General features: G+C 38.0%; 1 protein-coding gene and 1 long non-coding RNA gene across 3 annotated transcripts in view; one reads left to right on the top strand and one right to left on the bottom strand.

Moving 5' to 3' along the window:
• Positions 1–3,372, top strand: part of rxfp2a (relaxin family peptide receptor 2a) — a 39,576-nt gene extending 36,204 nt beyond the window's left edge. The window contains exons 19-20 of the mRNA XM_018691196.2: positions 436–654; positions 819–3,372. Coding sequence (XP_018546712.1) covers positions 436–654; positions 819–1,084 — 485 coding nt within the window. The 3' untranslated portion in view covers positions 1,085–3,372. The remainder of the gene's footprint in view (positions 1–435; positions 655–818) is intronic.
• LOC127143677 (uncharacterized) lies at positions 512–10,899 on the bottom strand. 2 transcript variants are annotated; one of them, XR_007815247.1, is made up of 6 exons: positions 10,570–10,899; positions 3,847–4,800; positions 3,368–3,418; positions 2,062–2,177; positions 793–928; positions 512–651 (listed from the first exon to the last, which is right to left on the bottom strand). It is a non-coding gene; the product is annotated as an uncharacterized LOC127143677 (long non-coding RNA). The 2 variants fall into 2 exon arrangements; XR_007815248.1 differs by lacking the exons at positions 512–651; positions 793–928 and having other exon boundaries at positions 2,066–2,177; positions 3,847–4,020; positions 4,115–4,800.
• Between the last annotated feature and the right edge of the window lie 1,481 nt (positions 10,900–12,380).

The raw sequence follows: 12,380 nt of genomic DNA, 5'->3' as shown, positions 1-12,380 counted from the left end.
TCAGAGAGAAATATTTAACTTTTTACTGCACATTCCAGTTACTTTTCATGTTTGATTTTTTTTTTTTTTTTAGAATAGAAGAATAATAATGAAACACATGGTGAGCTTATAAGATATAGTGCATTGCTAAGAAAGTAGTTCAGAAGAGTCATACAGATGTGAGGCAAAACTGATCTTAACTACTTAACTGTATATGAAGTAATCAAAACTAGCTCCACCTTGAGCAGCTACAGCATTAAACTGATATAAACACTGTCATACAATGACATTTGAATGCATAATGAATACTTTTGTTCTGATACTTTCAAGTACATTTTGTTGATCTTTTAGTGAGACAGGATTTAAAATGTATTTGTACTTTTCCCCATGGAAGGGATCTGAATACTTTCTCCACAACTGCCTTTATGTGTGTGAACAGCATGTGCATTTCTTTAGGCCTGAACCTGGTGGCATTCCTGGTGATCGTCTTCTCCTACTCCAGCATGTTCTACTCCATCTATAAAACTGGCATCAATGCAACAGACTTGAGGAGCAGACTGCACAGAGATGTGGCTGTGGCCAACAGGTTCTTCTTCATAGTGTTCTCTGATGCCCTCTGCTGGATTCCTATATTTCTGGTGAAGATTCTCTCACTCTTGGAGGTGGAGATACCTGGTAAGAAATAAAACAGCAAACTGTTTCAGGTTACATTTACATCTTAGACATTTTACAATAAATTACTGCAATCAGAATGATATTTTTTGAACCCTTTACTAATAAAATAGTTTTATAAAAGCATCTAAAGGCACACACTTCTTAAAAACATTGGTTTCTTTTAGGGACCATCTCCAGCTGGGTAGTCATCTTCATCCTTCCCATCAACAGCGCCTTGAACCCCATCCTCTACACCTTGACCACCAGCTTCTTCAGAGAGCAGGTGGAGCTCTTACTGTGTCGTTGGCAAAGGAGACACATCTTGAAAAAAGACCGCAAAAGCCTCACTTCCTCCACAATCTTCATGGAGATGTCACGGGCTCCTTGCTACCAGCAGCCAGCCTACCTCCAGCAGGTGTCACTAACTGGCGCAGACCCTCGCTATGCCTGAGGGAGAAGGGAACTTTTACTGGTGTTTTATAAACTACGGGTTGAGGGCCTGTAACTGTAATCCTGAGGCTCCTAATTGAATGTTGCACTAGTGCTGAGTTTAGCTTCCAAGAGGAATAAGATTAACAATCACTGAGCTGTCTCATCATGCTCTGACATGCTCCACATTTGTAAAAATGACAACAATTAGATGCTTTTGTCCAAAGGATTTTTTCCTTTTTTCCTCCCTTTTATACACACAGGGAGGACTTTAGGGGTCAGTGTCTTGCTGCTCTAAGGCACTTTGACATGCAGATTAGAGGAGCCAAAGGTTAAACCACCAATCTTAAAGTTAGTGGGTTGACGCTTTGTGCCACTGTGCAACAGTTACTCCCATGCTTGCATGCTTATATGGCCATGCATTTGTATGTCCATGCAAGTAGGAAAATATTAATAACAAAGAAGAGGAGATGGATGAAAGAATGAATACCAGCATATACTGTACATCTCCTGAGGATGTGCACAATGGACTTAAAATGTCTTAAGCAAGAGATGCGCTTGTAATACTTTTATATCATCAGTTTTTACTTTAGGTACTCCTTGGTCAGATTAGAGGGAGTTGGGAGCAGAGCAGCTAAATGTTTCTGTTATATCACAGACACAGATTTTTTTTTTTTAATAGAGTGACAGAAGGATGAAGCTCACTGAGCCGCGGATGTGAAGCTCATCAGAGCTGAGAAATGGGTTTAACAAAAACAAAGAAAGAGTCTTGGACTGCAGAAAATGTAACAAAAAATGAAAATAAAAATCATCAGCTTCATTATAATGTGCGCAAAAACTAATACGTATTTTAAAATGTGAAAATGCAAAGCCAACTTTACATGTCATTGACACAATTCAAATTCCAAATAATAACACAATTAAAGGTTGATATGTATTCTGCTATCCAAACAGTCCATTACATTTACCACGCTCTCTGTTTTTACTTTTTTTACTTACCTGTCTGGTAATTTCTCTCGTTCCATCAGTTGTTGAGTTTATAGGCCTGATCAGCTTTTCTGGCTAGATTTGATTCAGAACACCCCTTTTCTAGAGCTGCCTCTGTAGAAATGAAGCTGTAAAAGAAAGTAGTGCATTTGCAGTGGTTGATGTCCTCAATTGTTTTATATTATTTCATTCATGATACAAATCTAATTAGGAAATGTTTAATGGTACATTAAATGAAATAAAACTGTGGCATCACTAAAAATAATATCATATTTTAAGTAATTTATCCATTAACTTTCTGACAGGTTTGTATTGGAGGGGAGGAGAACATTAAAATTTCCCAAACAGCATCATTGTATACCATATCGTGTTCAAAATCACCATGTAAACTGGGATTTTGCATTTGAATTATGTCAAAACACAAAAATGACATCTAATTTAAACTGTGAAAGTTAATAAATCATGTAATTATGTGTACAAGACATTTAAATTATAAGAGAAACCAGAGAAAAACATGAGCGAAAGAAACTCAAGTCTTGACAGTCACTGAAGGTTTATGTGCATTAATTTATATGTAGCAGTAGCAGCTATCTTCCTCTTCTCCACTGGCTTTAAGCTGATACCCATTTTTGTCATATTCTCTTCATTATTCTGATATAATGGGCATAATCTGTATTTTTCATCACTAGTTTGTTTCATTCTATTTTGTATACACCATCTACCTGTACATAATTGCTAATTATGAACCTGAGCCAATATGCTGCAACATTTTGATACTGTTAAATCATACTTTTTTTGTTCAGACCTCCTGAGTTTGTGACTGGATTAAAATATCTGGTTGAATTACATTTAATTCTCTGATCCAAACATGAGGAATTTGCTCAGTTTTGTTGTCATGTGCTTTTCATACATCACCTGGACTGTTCAACTTTGGTCCATGTTTCTATTTATACTTTTTTTAAAATACTTGTGCAAATAATAAGGTGTGGTTTTGTTTTAGCTGCCTTTTAACAGTTTAGCTTTAATTCAATGACAATTATCAACAACCAGATAATGGTGAATGATGAACAAAATGAGTTACACAGATGAAGAGAAGGTTTAATGATTGTACAAATTTCTGCAAAGGACTATCATTTCCTATTATGCTGTGCAGGTGTGCATATGTTTATTTTTTTGTTGTATGGTATTTGGTGCAGGGGACTGTCTTGTCAGTGTATATATTTGTGTTTGTTGGTGTCAGGTTGATGAATTATGTGTTTATGGGTTTCTCCACAGAGATGGCTCTTTGTCTGAAATAATAAAAAAGACGAGAACAAACCTAAAGTATTTTACCCTGAGAGATATGCTGTCCATTAGGGCCTCCAATAACCTGAAAACAAACACAGCAAAAACACAATAACCAGCTTATTGTGTGTGCATTCATTCAGGAACAAAGCAGACTAAGCAATTCTGTTCTAAAATTATTAATGCTACAAAAAAACACCAAACAGAGAACTGAAGCCATGCCCTACTTCCCTGTTTCCTTCATCAGTTTTTTTTTCTGAAACACATTTTCAGAGTTTACTATTTATATCCCTGTTTAAATGGACATCTGCTATCATACAGGACTGTAACATTTTAGCAGATGTGATAGTTGTTTAATGCTGCCATATGCACATTAATAAATAATACAATCGCGTGTTAAATAGAAGTACATGAATTAAGTCTAATCCAGTGAGTTGTGGATTATGACTTTAAGAGAAGTAAATGGATAATAATTTGAATAGTTTAACAATACGGGCAAAATACATGACATACCATGCTGTGCAAAAGTTTTAGGTCTATGGATGCATAACATCAAGAAGGTGTCTTCTGCAGCATGACCCATACAGCCACAGTCATAAAGAACTAGTGTCAGTGAGAGGAATAACAAGAGTCCTGCAACAGATGGTCTGGCCCCCACAGAGGACTGGTCAACATCATGGAGTCAGTCTGAGGTTACATGAAGAGACAGAAGACAGTGAGACAGACTTAATCCACATAAGATTACAGTTACAAGTTCTCCAAGATGCTTGGGAAAACTTACCTGCTAATTGTACCACGGTTAACTGGTGCTGTTTTAAAGGGTAGTTACAACAATTATTGATTTTTTTTTTCTGATTTCCTATTTACTGTGTAGAAAGTAAAAAAATATTCATGGAATTATTTTTAAAGCACCCTCACTTAACATTTGCATAATACATTATGTGGAAATATGGATTATATATTTAAAAAAATACTTATTCATATATACTGTAAAACCAGATTTACAGTATGGAGAGTAACAATACATGGATTTTAGCTTTAACAGGTGCTCCCCTTATGAAATGTAGTGCTGATTTGGATGTGTGTGATAACTCTTATTTGAGAATTCAAAAAAACATGGTAAAAATGCAAGCTTAAGGGAGGAAGCTGCCGATTTCATCTCGTCATTTGTTTGTGCAGCTGTCTGTGATGTCTGTCCTCACTCTCCAACACGTCTTTTCATTTTCTCCTCCTACATCTCTTTCATCACTTGATTTGGCTGCACCTGCGGCGCTCAGCATCCTTGCATGGCAGGTGCCCTGCCCTTGGACCAAGGTGCGCCCCTAGCGACACGTTGATGGACACGGCCATTAACCAATAGGAGGCGTCACTTTCCTCAGTTTCCAGAGCCTCGGCATCTGATTGGTTGCTATGGGCGGGGCCCTGTCATCCAGAGCAGTAGTGCTGTCAGCCAGGGCGGCACGACTCCTGGAGGAGAGAGACGAGACGGGATTGATGAAAACAAGCTGCAAAATCACATAAACAAAGAATCCGTGCCGGGAAATGATCCTGTAGCCGCCAAGGTCGACGCAGAAAAGGTACCGTTCAGTTTAATGTCGCATTAGTGCCGTGTCTGATGGTGTTTAATGGTTCTCTGGTGACTACAAAGCAATGTCTTGATATAACATCGATTAACTGCCACGGGGGGTTGTACTAGCTCGTTAGCTGCCGAGTTAGCCTCAGACATAGCTGGTTATAGTAGTCGACATCCATTATGTGTAAAAAGAAAATGTGACCAGCCTAAACACGCTTCCACGTTTCCTTGGTAGCACTGATACAGCGAACAATGCCGCGTTGCTTTGTAAGGCAGGATTAGCCAAGCAACAGTCTTTATGTTAACAGCGACGCTGATTGTAAATACTCACTTCGTGATGGCGGTGAAAGATAATATGCTACACTGCATGTTAGCCACCAGCTAGGTCGCTTACATTAATGAAACACCAAGCAAGTCCTCATTACTAGTTGCTAGCAAATACAGTTTGAGGGTGTAAATATAATATGTAACATCAGTGTAACATAACTTAACACATAAACGTCTCGCAGTTGTCTGATACCACGTCGGAGCCTTTGGACCACTCACTGATGTAATGTTTTTGCTCATTGTGAGGATGATTACCTAGTTATGGGTTGCAGATTAATACACAGGCTTCAAATGATGAAACTTAAATTGGTTATGGTCCAGTGGCGCTCATCATCCCGCCTGAGTAGCTGTGCACTTTTTATTATTCTGCAGCTGAGATACTCAGGCGCCAGCCTGAATATTTTGTGAGAGAAGGGCAGTATTTGAGCATGTATTATTTACATGCACTCATACACAGCCAGACAAGCAGGCAGCCCTACTATTGTGGGCACCTATATTTCTTATCACCTTGCAAAAATAGTCATACTTAGTTATTTATATGAATATCTTTTGATTGTGTTGTTACTTCACATACTACAGTGTGTTCATTAGAAGATACCAGGATGATCATACATCTCCCTGCCTAGTTTTCATCTCCACCATGCTTCTGTTTTCGGCCCATTCCTCCTTATTCCTCACCCTCCCCTCCCCTCCTTCCTCATGACTCAATCACCATCCCTCTCCATCTCTCCAGCTGTTTGGCACAGCCAGTCGGCGACCCAGTTAACGCCATTGTTCTGTGTCTGGACTTATACACTACAAGTAACACACACAGATAGGATTGTCATGTGTGTCACAGCACAGTGCCTTTTTGACGTCCCCCTCCACTCCTACATTTCTGCCAGTTTACAAAACCTACCCCATCTATGGATTTTGGAATATTGCTTCTGATCACTAGCCCAATTTCCTGCTGTAAAACATATACTTTTTCATAAAGTTGATATTAGTACAAGGAATAACTACAGCAAGAATTCAGTGGAGCTATGTAATGCTAAAACCTTTTAAAAATTTAAGGAATTTGGGTTTTCTATAGGCTTAGACTTAGTAATCTTTTCTAATCATATGTATGTTGTATGTATGTAGTATGTGGAGGTGTATTATAAAACACTGGGTGGGCCACTCGGCTGGCCATAGCTACTACAATATATATACCACACCACCAGAAGGTATTGTTTTTTTTTTTCAGTACCATCACATCAGTATAAAAATATCAGATGAGCAGTAAATTCAACCGATCCTTAAAGCTGTGGTTTTTGCCAGTGAGTTTAAATGCTTGAGCTCCCTCAAGCTGTGTCATACATTTGTAGAGAAACTGTTTAATCCCACTTACGTGTAAGTCAGTGCAGTTCTCTTTGTACTTAACAGCTCTAGGCATCAGAACTGAAGAGGCCATCTAGATGTGACAGTGAAATGTCTCCAGCTGCACAATCACCAGTCCAGTGAATTGTGTCAAACTATGGGTGACATACTTTAATTCAAACAGATTTAAGATGAGTATGATGGTGCTATCAATTTAAAACAAGCCGTTATATTAAAATTAAATAATGAATATGAATTCTACACCCTGTTTGGCAGTTAAATTATGGTGGTACAGTGTGATGAAACACTAGCTCCCGTGCAATAAGAAACAAATCACCCGGGCCATCTAAACAGGGACCATAATGCCTATGTTTATATTTTGTATTCAAACCGTTTCTTTTCAGTTAGCTGATGGTAGAGAGTGACAGTAACAGTCATCTTTAGGGACAGTTTGTTTAAATGGTCTCATATATATTGTTTGTGTTTTTCACAGTTCAAGTAGAGGTGCATTTTTACCCAGTGACACAGTGCTCTATTTTAGCTCAGTTGCTCTCAAATTGCTGACATGTGCAGGCCAGTGTTTAGTTACTTTGCTGTAAAGATGTGGGAAAAGAAGCAGAAACTGTAGTTGACCTACCACAGCTGGTGAACTATCTGTCTTTCCTCGCTGTCATCGTTTCCATAGATACCACCCCGGCACCTCACTCCCACCGGCTTGCATAACCCAGTGTTTCTGCCAGGCACACACAAGTCCACACATATACAGAGACATCACTACACACACACACGCACACACACACATTCCTTACCACCACACTCCCTGTCTGATTTCATCCCAGGTGCTGTTGCATTACAGATAAATGCTCATTTTATAAGCAAGCTCTTCCCCTCAATGTTGCTTAGAGATTAGTAGAACACTGTTTCACTTTAAATGATCTGATAAGCTCGTTTCTGCCTTGTGTTGACATAATTACATAGAGTTTTGGTAGAGAATTAATTTATTTGGCTTGTGTGTTTAGGGTGTTTGTTTTCAGATTTTGTATAATTGGTGAGGAAATGTTGTTTTACTGCTGTTAGGTTTGACGGAACTCTGAGGCTGTTTGCTGATGCATTAGTCTGCACATTAGAGACCCCAGAGATGGATGGCGTTACATAACACAACTCTATATATGTATTGAATGGCCGATGGGCATACTGTACTGTGTGTGGTTGTATGTGCACATCTATGGCTAGTACTATACTTGTGCATGTGGTAGTGCATTTTCCCTGTTCTTCCTTACAGAACTCACATTAACTGAAATGGATTTTTCCAGTATAAACAAACTAATATCAGTAGCTATCACAAGCACACAATTAAAATGTCTCTAAGAATACACCTTTAAAATTATCAGGCTTAGAGACATAGTCATTGAGAGAGCGAGCAAAGAACTAAAAGCAGTTTCAGTTTATGCAGGAGCAGGCATAAAAATAAATAAATTTCTCCACAAAGGAGCAATAATGTCTAAAAACAAACAATCAAAATGATAATGTTTGAAAGTGTCTTCAGAATGAACCTACAGAATCAGAGATGTGGCTAATTGCATAAGCAGAGTTATTTCTTTAATAGGCTCAAGGGGGCACCATTGTAGAGCCAGTGTGTAGGCTTGTTGACAACGGAAAAAAAAGGTGAAGGACATTTAACTGTCATTATTGTCTATTGACTGTTGCTACTGTGGATACAACCAATCTAAGTAGTTACAGTTGCATTATCACTACAATTTGTATGTAAATATTTAAACCTGATAAATGTCATTTGAGATGACATGTGAAAGACCCAAAATATTTTCAGCTCATTTTAGCCTAGATTCTATTTTCATATTATCTTGTACTGCTGCATGAATCCGGTCCCAGACCTCTGAATTACTGTCCACAATCATCTCCTCTTCCTTAACAAATTAAATTGAGGTTTACAGGGAAACGTTAGTCCAGTCTGATAATCAGCGTACTGTTGAGTACTCATGATGATCACACAGTTTTAGATCTCTCTAACCTTCAAAACATGTTAACAGAAAAAGAACAAGAAATCACTGCAAAGAGAAGTTAAAGAAAAGGGAAAGTTTTGCTTTCATTCTGAGGGGGCAGAAATGCGGAAATACCATTATCAGTTACTGTGCACATGAAAACTAGTTTTAGGAATGCAGTAATGTAATGTAATAACCCAAAACCAGTGGTGAAAAGTAACTAAGTATATTTACTCAAGTACTTAATACTTTATCATATCTGTGTAGGTTAAGATAATATATGAATGTATTGAATAATAATGCCATAAAGTCTGCTGTTTGCTCCTATACAAGGACGACTTTAACTTGTTTTAAGCCACAAAGATTTTCCTCTAAAAATAGTCTCTTTATCTCTATTGTCAATGGTGTTGACAAGTACTCAAAATATGTACTTGATTATATGTGCTCTGAAAATCCCAGGCTACAACTGGGTACAAAAATGTCTGTGATGCAAAGCTGCATTGTCTGTTACAAAGAGACTGATTCTTGTGGTGAGGCTGTGCTATCATTAATTTTACCCTTCATCCCAGTGAACCCCTGAACTGGAGTCTCACTTCAGCGCATAAGCCAAAAGTAAACTTGTTTATGCCCTCAGTTCTCCTGTTAGACCGGGTTGCTGAGCATCTGGGGGCGGTGTGGGCAACCGTTAACATGACAACATATTTGAGTGACAGGAGAAATAAAAGGTTTTCCACTGTCGTAGAGGTCTCAGAGGGTGCAATTTAAGTGATAAGTGGAAGTATGATAATCAGAGGAGTGGTTCATGGGGTGAGGTTGCTTTTGAGGGTTAGAGACACATAGATGAAAAAGGTGTGTGGCACCTTATAACATCTTGTGTGATATATTTAAAGGAACAATTGATAACTATTTCAGACCCAAATTTAAACGATAAGGTAACTCCATCACCCAAATTTAAATCACAAATACATAAAACAATATTAGTCAAGAACTACATCAATGACAGTTGTAACTACAGCATATCATTTGAGTTTCAATTAATACACAAACACACAAACTGCTGATTTTCCACCTGTGATTATTGACAATGGGATCAAGGTGAGAAAAAATGTTAAAATAAGGAAGCAAACGAGGTTGTTAACATTAATGTGCCAAAAATGATTGTGGCACATTCTTTATGTCTTCCTTCTGACCTAAACTATGTCTGTGTGGGACAGGAAATAGTTTTGTATTTCATACAGCATGTGAGGTTAAATGGCACCACTTTGTCTTATATCCCCATTAGCAGAAATATATTTCTGTTTGTTTGGGCATTAGAGAGAGACAGAAACAAAGAGACATAATAGAATAGTGACTGATGGAATGAAAGAAAAAGTTGGATGAGTAGCTAAGTAAAATGATATTAAAAAAATAAAGACTGAAGGGACGCTGAGGCAAGGGAGGAATCATATTTAAGACGTTGTTGTTTACCCAGTATTTCAGGCTAAAACAGGCTGTGACCCTGTGGTTTGTGTGTCTGTTTGGGTGTGTTTGGTTGTCCCAGTCAACCAAAGCATGTCTGAACAGTGGGTGGAAGGTGATGCTTGGCTCATAATTCATAAGCAGGCTGATTTATGTGCAGTGGCAGCCTACTAACTCCAGAAAAATGAAGTTAAGATAATAAAAAAAGGAATAATTCTCAGTGATGTATGTGGAATTAGAATTAACTTCCAGGGATTTCTTTTTTTGTGTATCTGAAAAATGAAATGAATTAATCAGAGGGGTTTTATTAGATTTCCTGTGTTTATATACAGATTAGGATATATTTTAATCCTGTCAGCTGCTCTATCTAGTCTACTCATACACCTTTGAACCAATGTGAAAACAATCAAAAGACTAATTTACAGGGCACCAAGAGAAGAATAGATAGGATTATTTTGTGTGTATGAAGTGTTAGATTGACAACATTTGAGTATAAAAACAACTGACTAATCAGCTCAAGCAAACAATAGAGTGACAAACCTGATTAGCTTGTCAGAGAAACACAGTGGAGTCCATTATCATCCATCAACCACTGTGGATCAGAGCCATTCAAAAATATTTTCAATATAATGTTTCCTTCCAAACTATAGATGAACAAAAACGATAGATTGACATCTGCAGTAGACGAAGATCAGTAAATAAATGCCTGCGGTTTTGTATGCCAACACATTCCTGAAGATAATTGGTTAACCTGTGTGTTTTCTTTGATTGGTTGGCCCGAGTTGTCAGTTAACCAAAGGACAAAAACAATCTCCTGTTTGTGTGTTCGTATGTGTGTGTATTTGTGTGTGTGTAAGAGTGAGTGTCTTAATACTTGGCTGTTGTACTCCCCAAGAGGATGGCACGCCTCTCTAACTGACTTTGGCACTGTGCCTCCCTCTGCTTGTTTGCCACCCTTAACTATTTCCTTGCCAAATGTAAGGAAGTATCACCATTGTCTGTTAAACAGACTTTGCGCTTTGCCTTTCTGCTCCACTGGCAGTGAAACACATTTCAGAAACAGCAGTAAACTGTTAAAAATATCTGTTCTAATATCTCCTAAAAATTGAATCTTTTGTTAAGATAGTGATTAAAATATCTGCCATCAACATGAGGTCATTAGACAATAAGTCTGTCCAGTTTTGTGTAACATAAATCTAGGAATTTCTCATGTTAAAGATTTGCATTGGCACACTGGAAGAAAGTGTTTTGCCTTTTATTTAAGTTGAGGGTCTAGAGAGACATAGAGAGAGGAAATAAAGGCATATAGAGAGGGGTATGACTTGGAACAAGGGCTGGAAATTGAACTGTGGATGTTACAGTGTTGTGGAATGTGTCTTGACCATCAGGCCACTGGATTTTTTGCTGTTTCCTAGAAAAATACAGATTGGTCAAATCCTTTGTTGAAAGAGTGCTCCTGTGCTTGTATAACTTTGTTGGATTCACAATGGAGAGTTGCAGATACAGATATCTTTTTTGCCTACATTACCCACAATGCAATGCAACAGCCTGGAGTTGTGTCCAACCCTGTCTTCTGGAGATTTCTGTACAACTAAACTGCAGGAGCAGCTTTTGAATGAATGAAGCAGCAGTGGTTTTTGTTAAATTTAAATAAATGTGTTGTGTATGAAGTCACTATGAACTTTCCCTGTATTAAACCAGACCATGACCTCCTATTCTAACCTTAACCGAGTGCTGTGAGTGCCTGAACATAACCATAAGTAGCTGTAATAATGCTGTTGTCACTACAAATGGAAGTTGTACTGCTATAGATTGGATATTTTGGTAAAAGACAAATACAATGAACATTTTACTGAGATGTTCAGTATCAGCATATAGTAATTTGCCACTTGCCAAATACCTAATTGACAATATATCCACATTATGTAATCCAGTTGCAATTACGATTCCTATAAAATATACTTGCTGTTGCAATTTAGTTGTAACTCTTCGAGACCTGTGAACAAACTGTGCTGCACACGTACTGTAGCCCTGGCATGCAACCACTGTGAAACACTGTCGTCGTATTTATCACTTTCACTTCAATTTATGTGGCGGTCTGTTCAAAGTGGATATGAAAGTTTTGTTGTTTTCACACCTCAACACACGAGCACTCGGGTGAGGCACTCAATGGAGCTGATGTCATGACGATGGTGGCATAAACAGCAGGAAGTCACCTCAGGGTAGGTGTCTCATGAGAGTTACTAATTACTCTACCTGCAGAGTAAGAGAGTGTAAAATACAGGATTGACAAACATGCAGTGGAGAGAACTGAGTGAGGGATAAAGAAAATATACAAATCACATTTTTTT

This window comes from Lates calcarifer, linkage group LG20 (assembly GCF_001640805.2).
Source record: "Lates calcarifer isolate ASB-BC8 linkage group LG20, TLL_Latcal_v3, whole genome shotgun sequence".
Taxonomy (NCBI): Eukaryota; Metazoa; Chordata; class Actinopteri; family Centropomidae; genus Lates; species Lates calcarifer.
The sequence above is the reverse complement of the archived record's forward strand: the minus strand, read 5'-3'. Positions and strand labels throughout refer to the sequence as shown.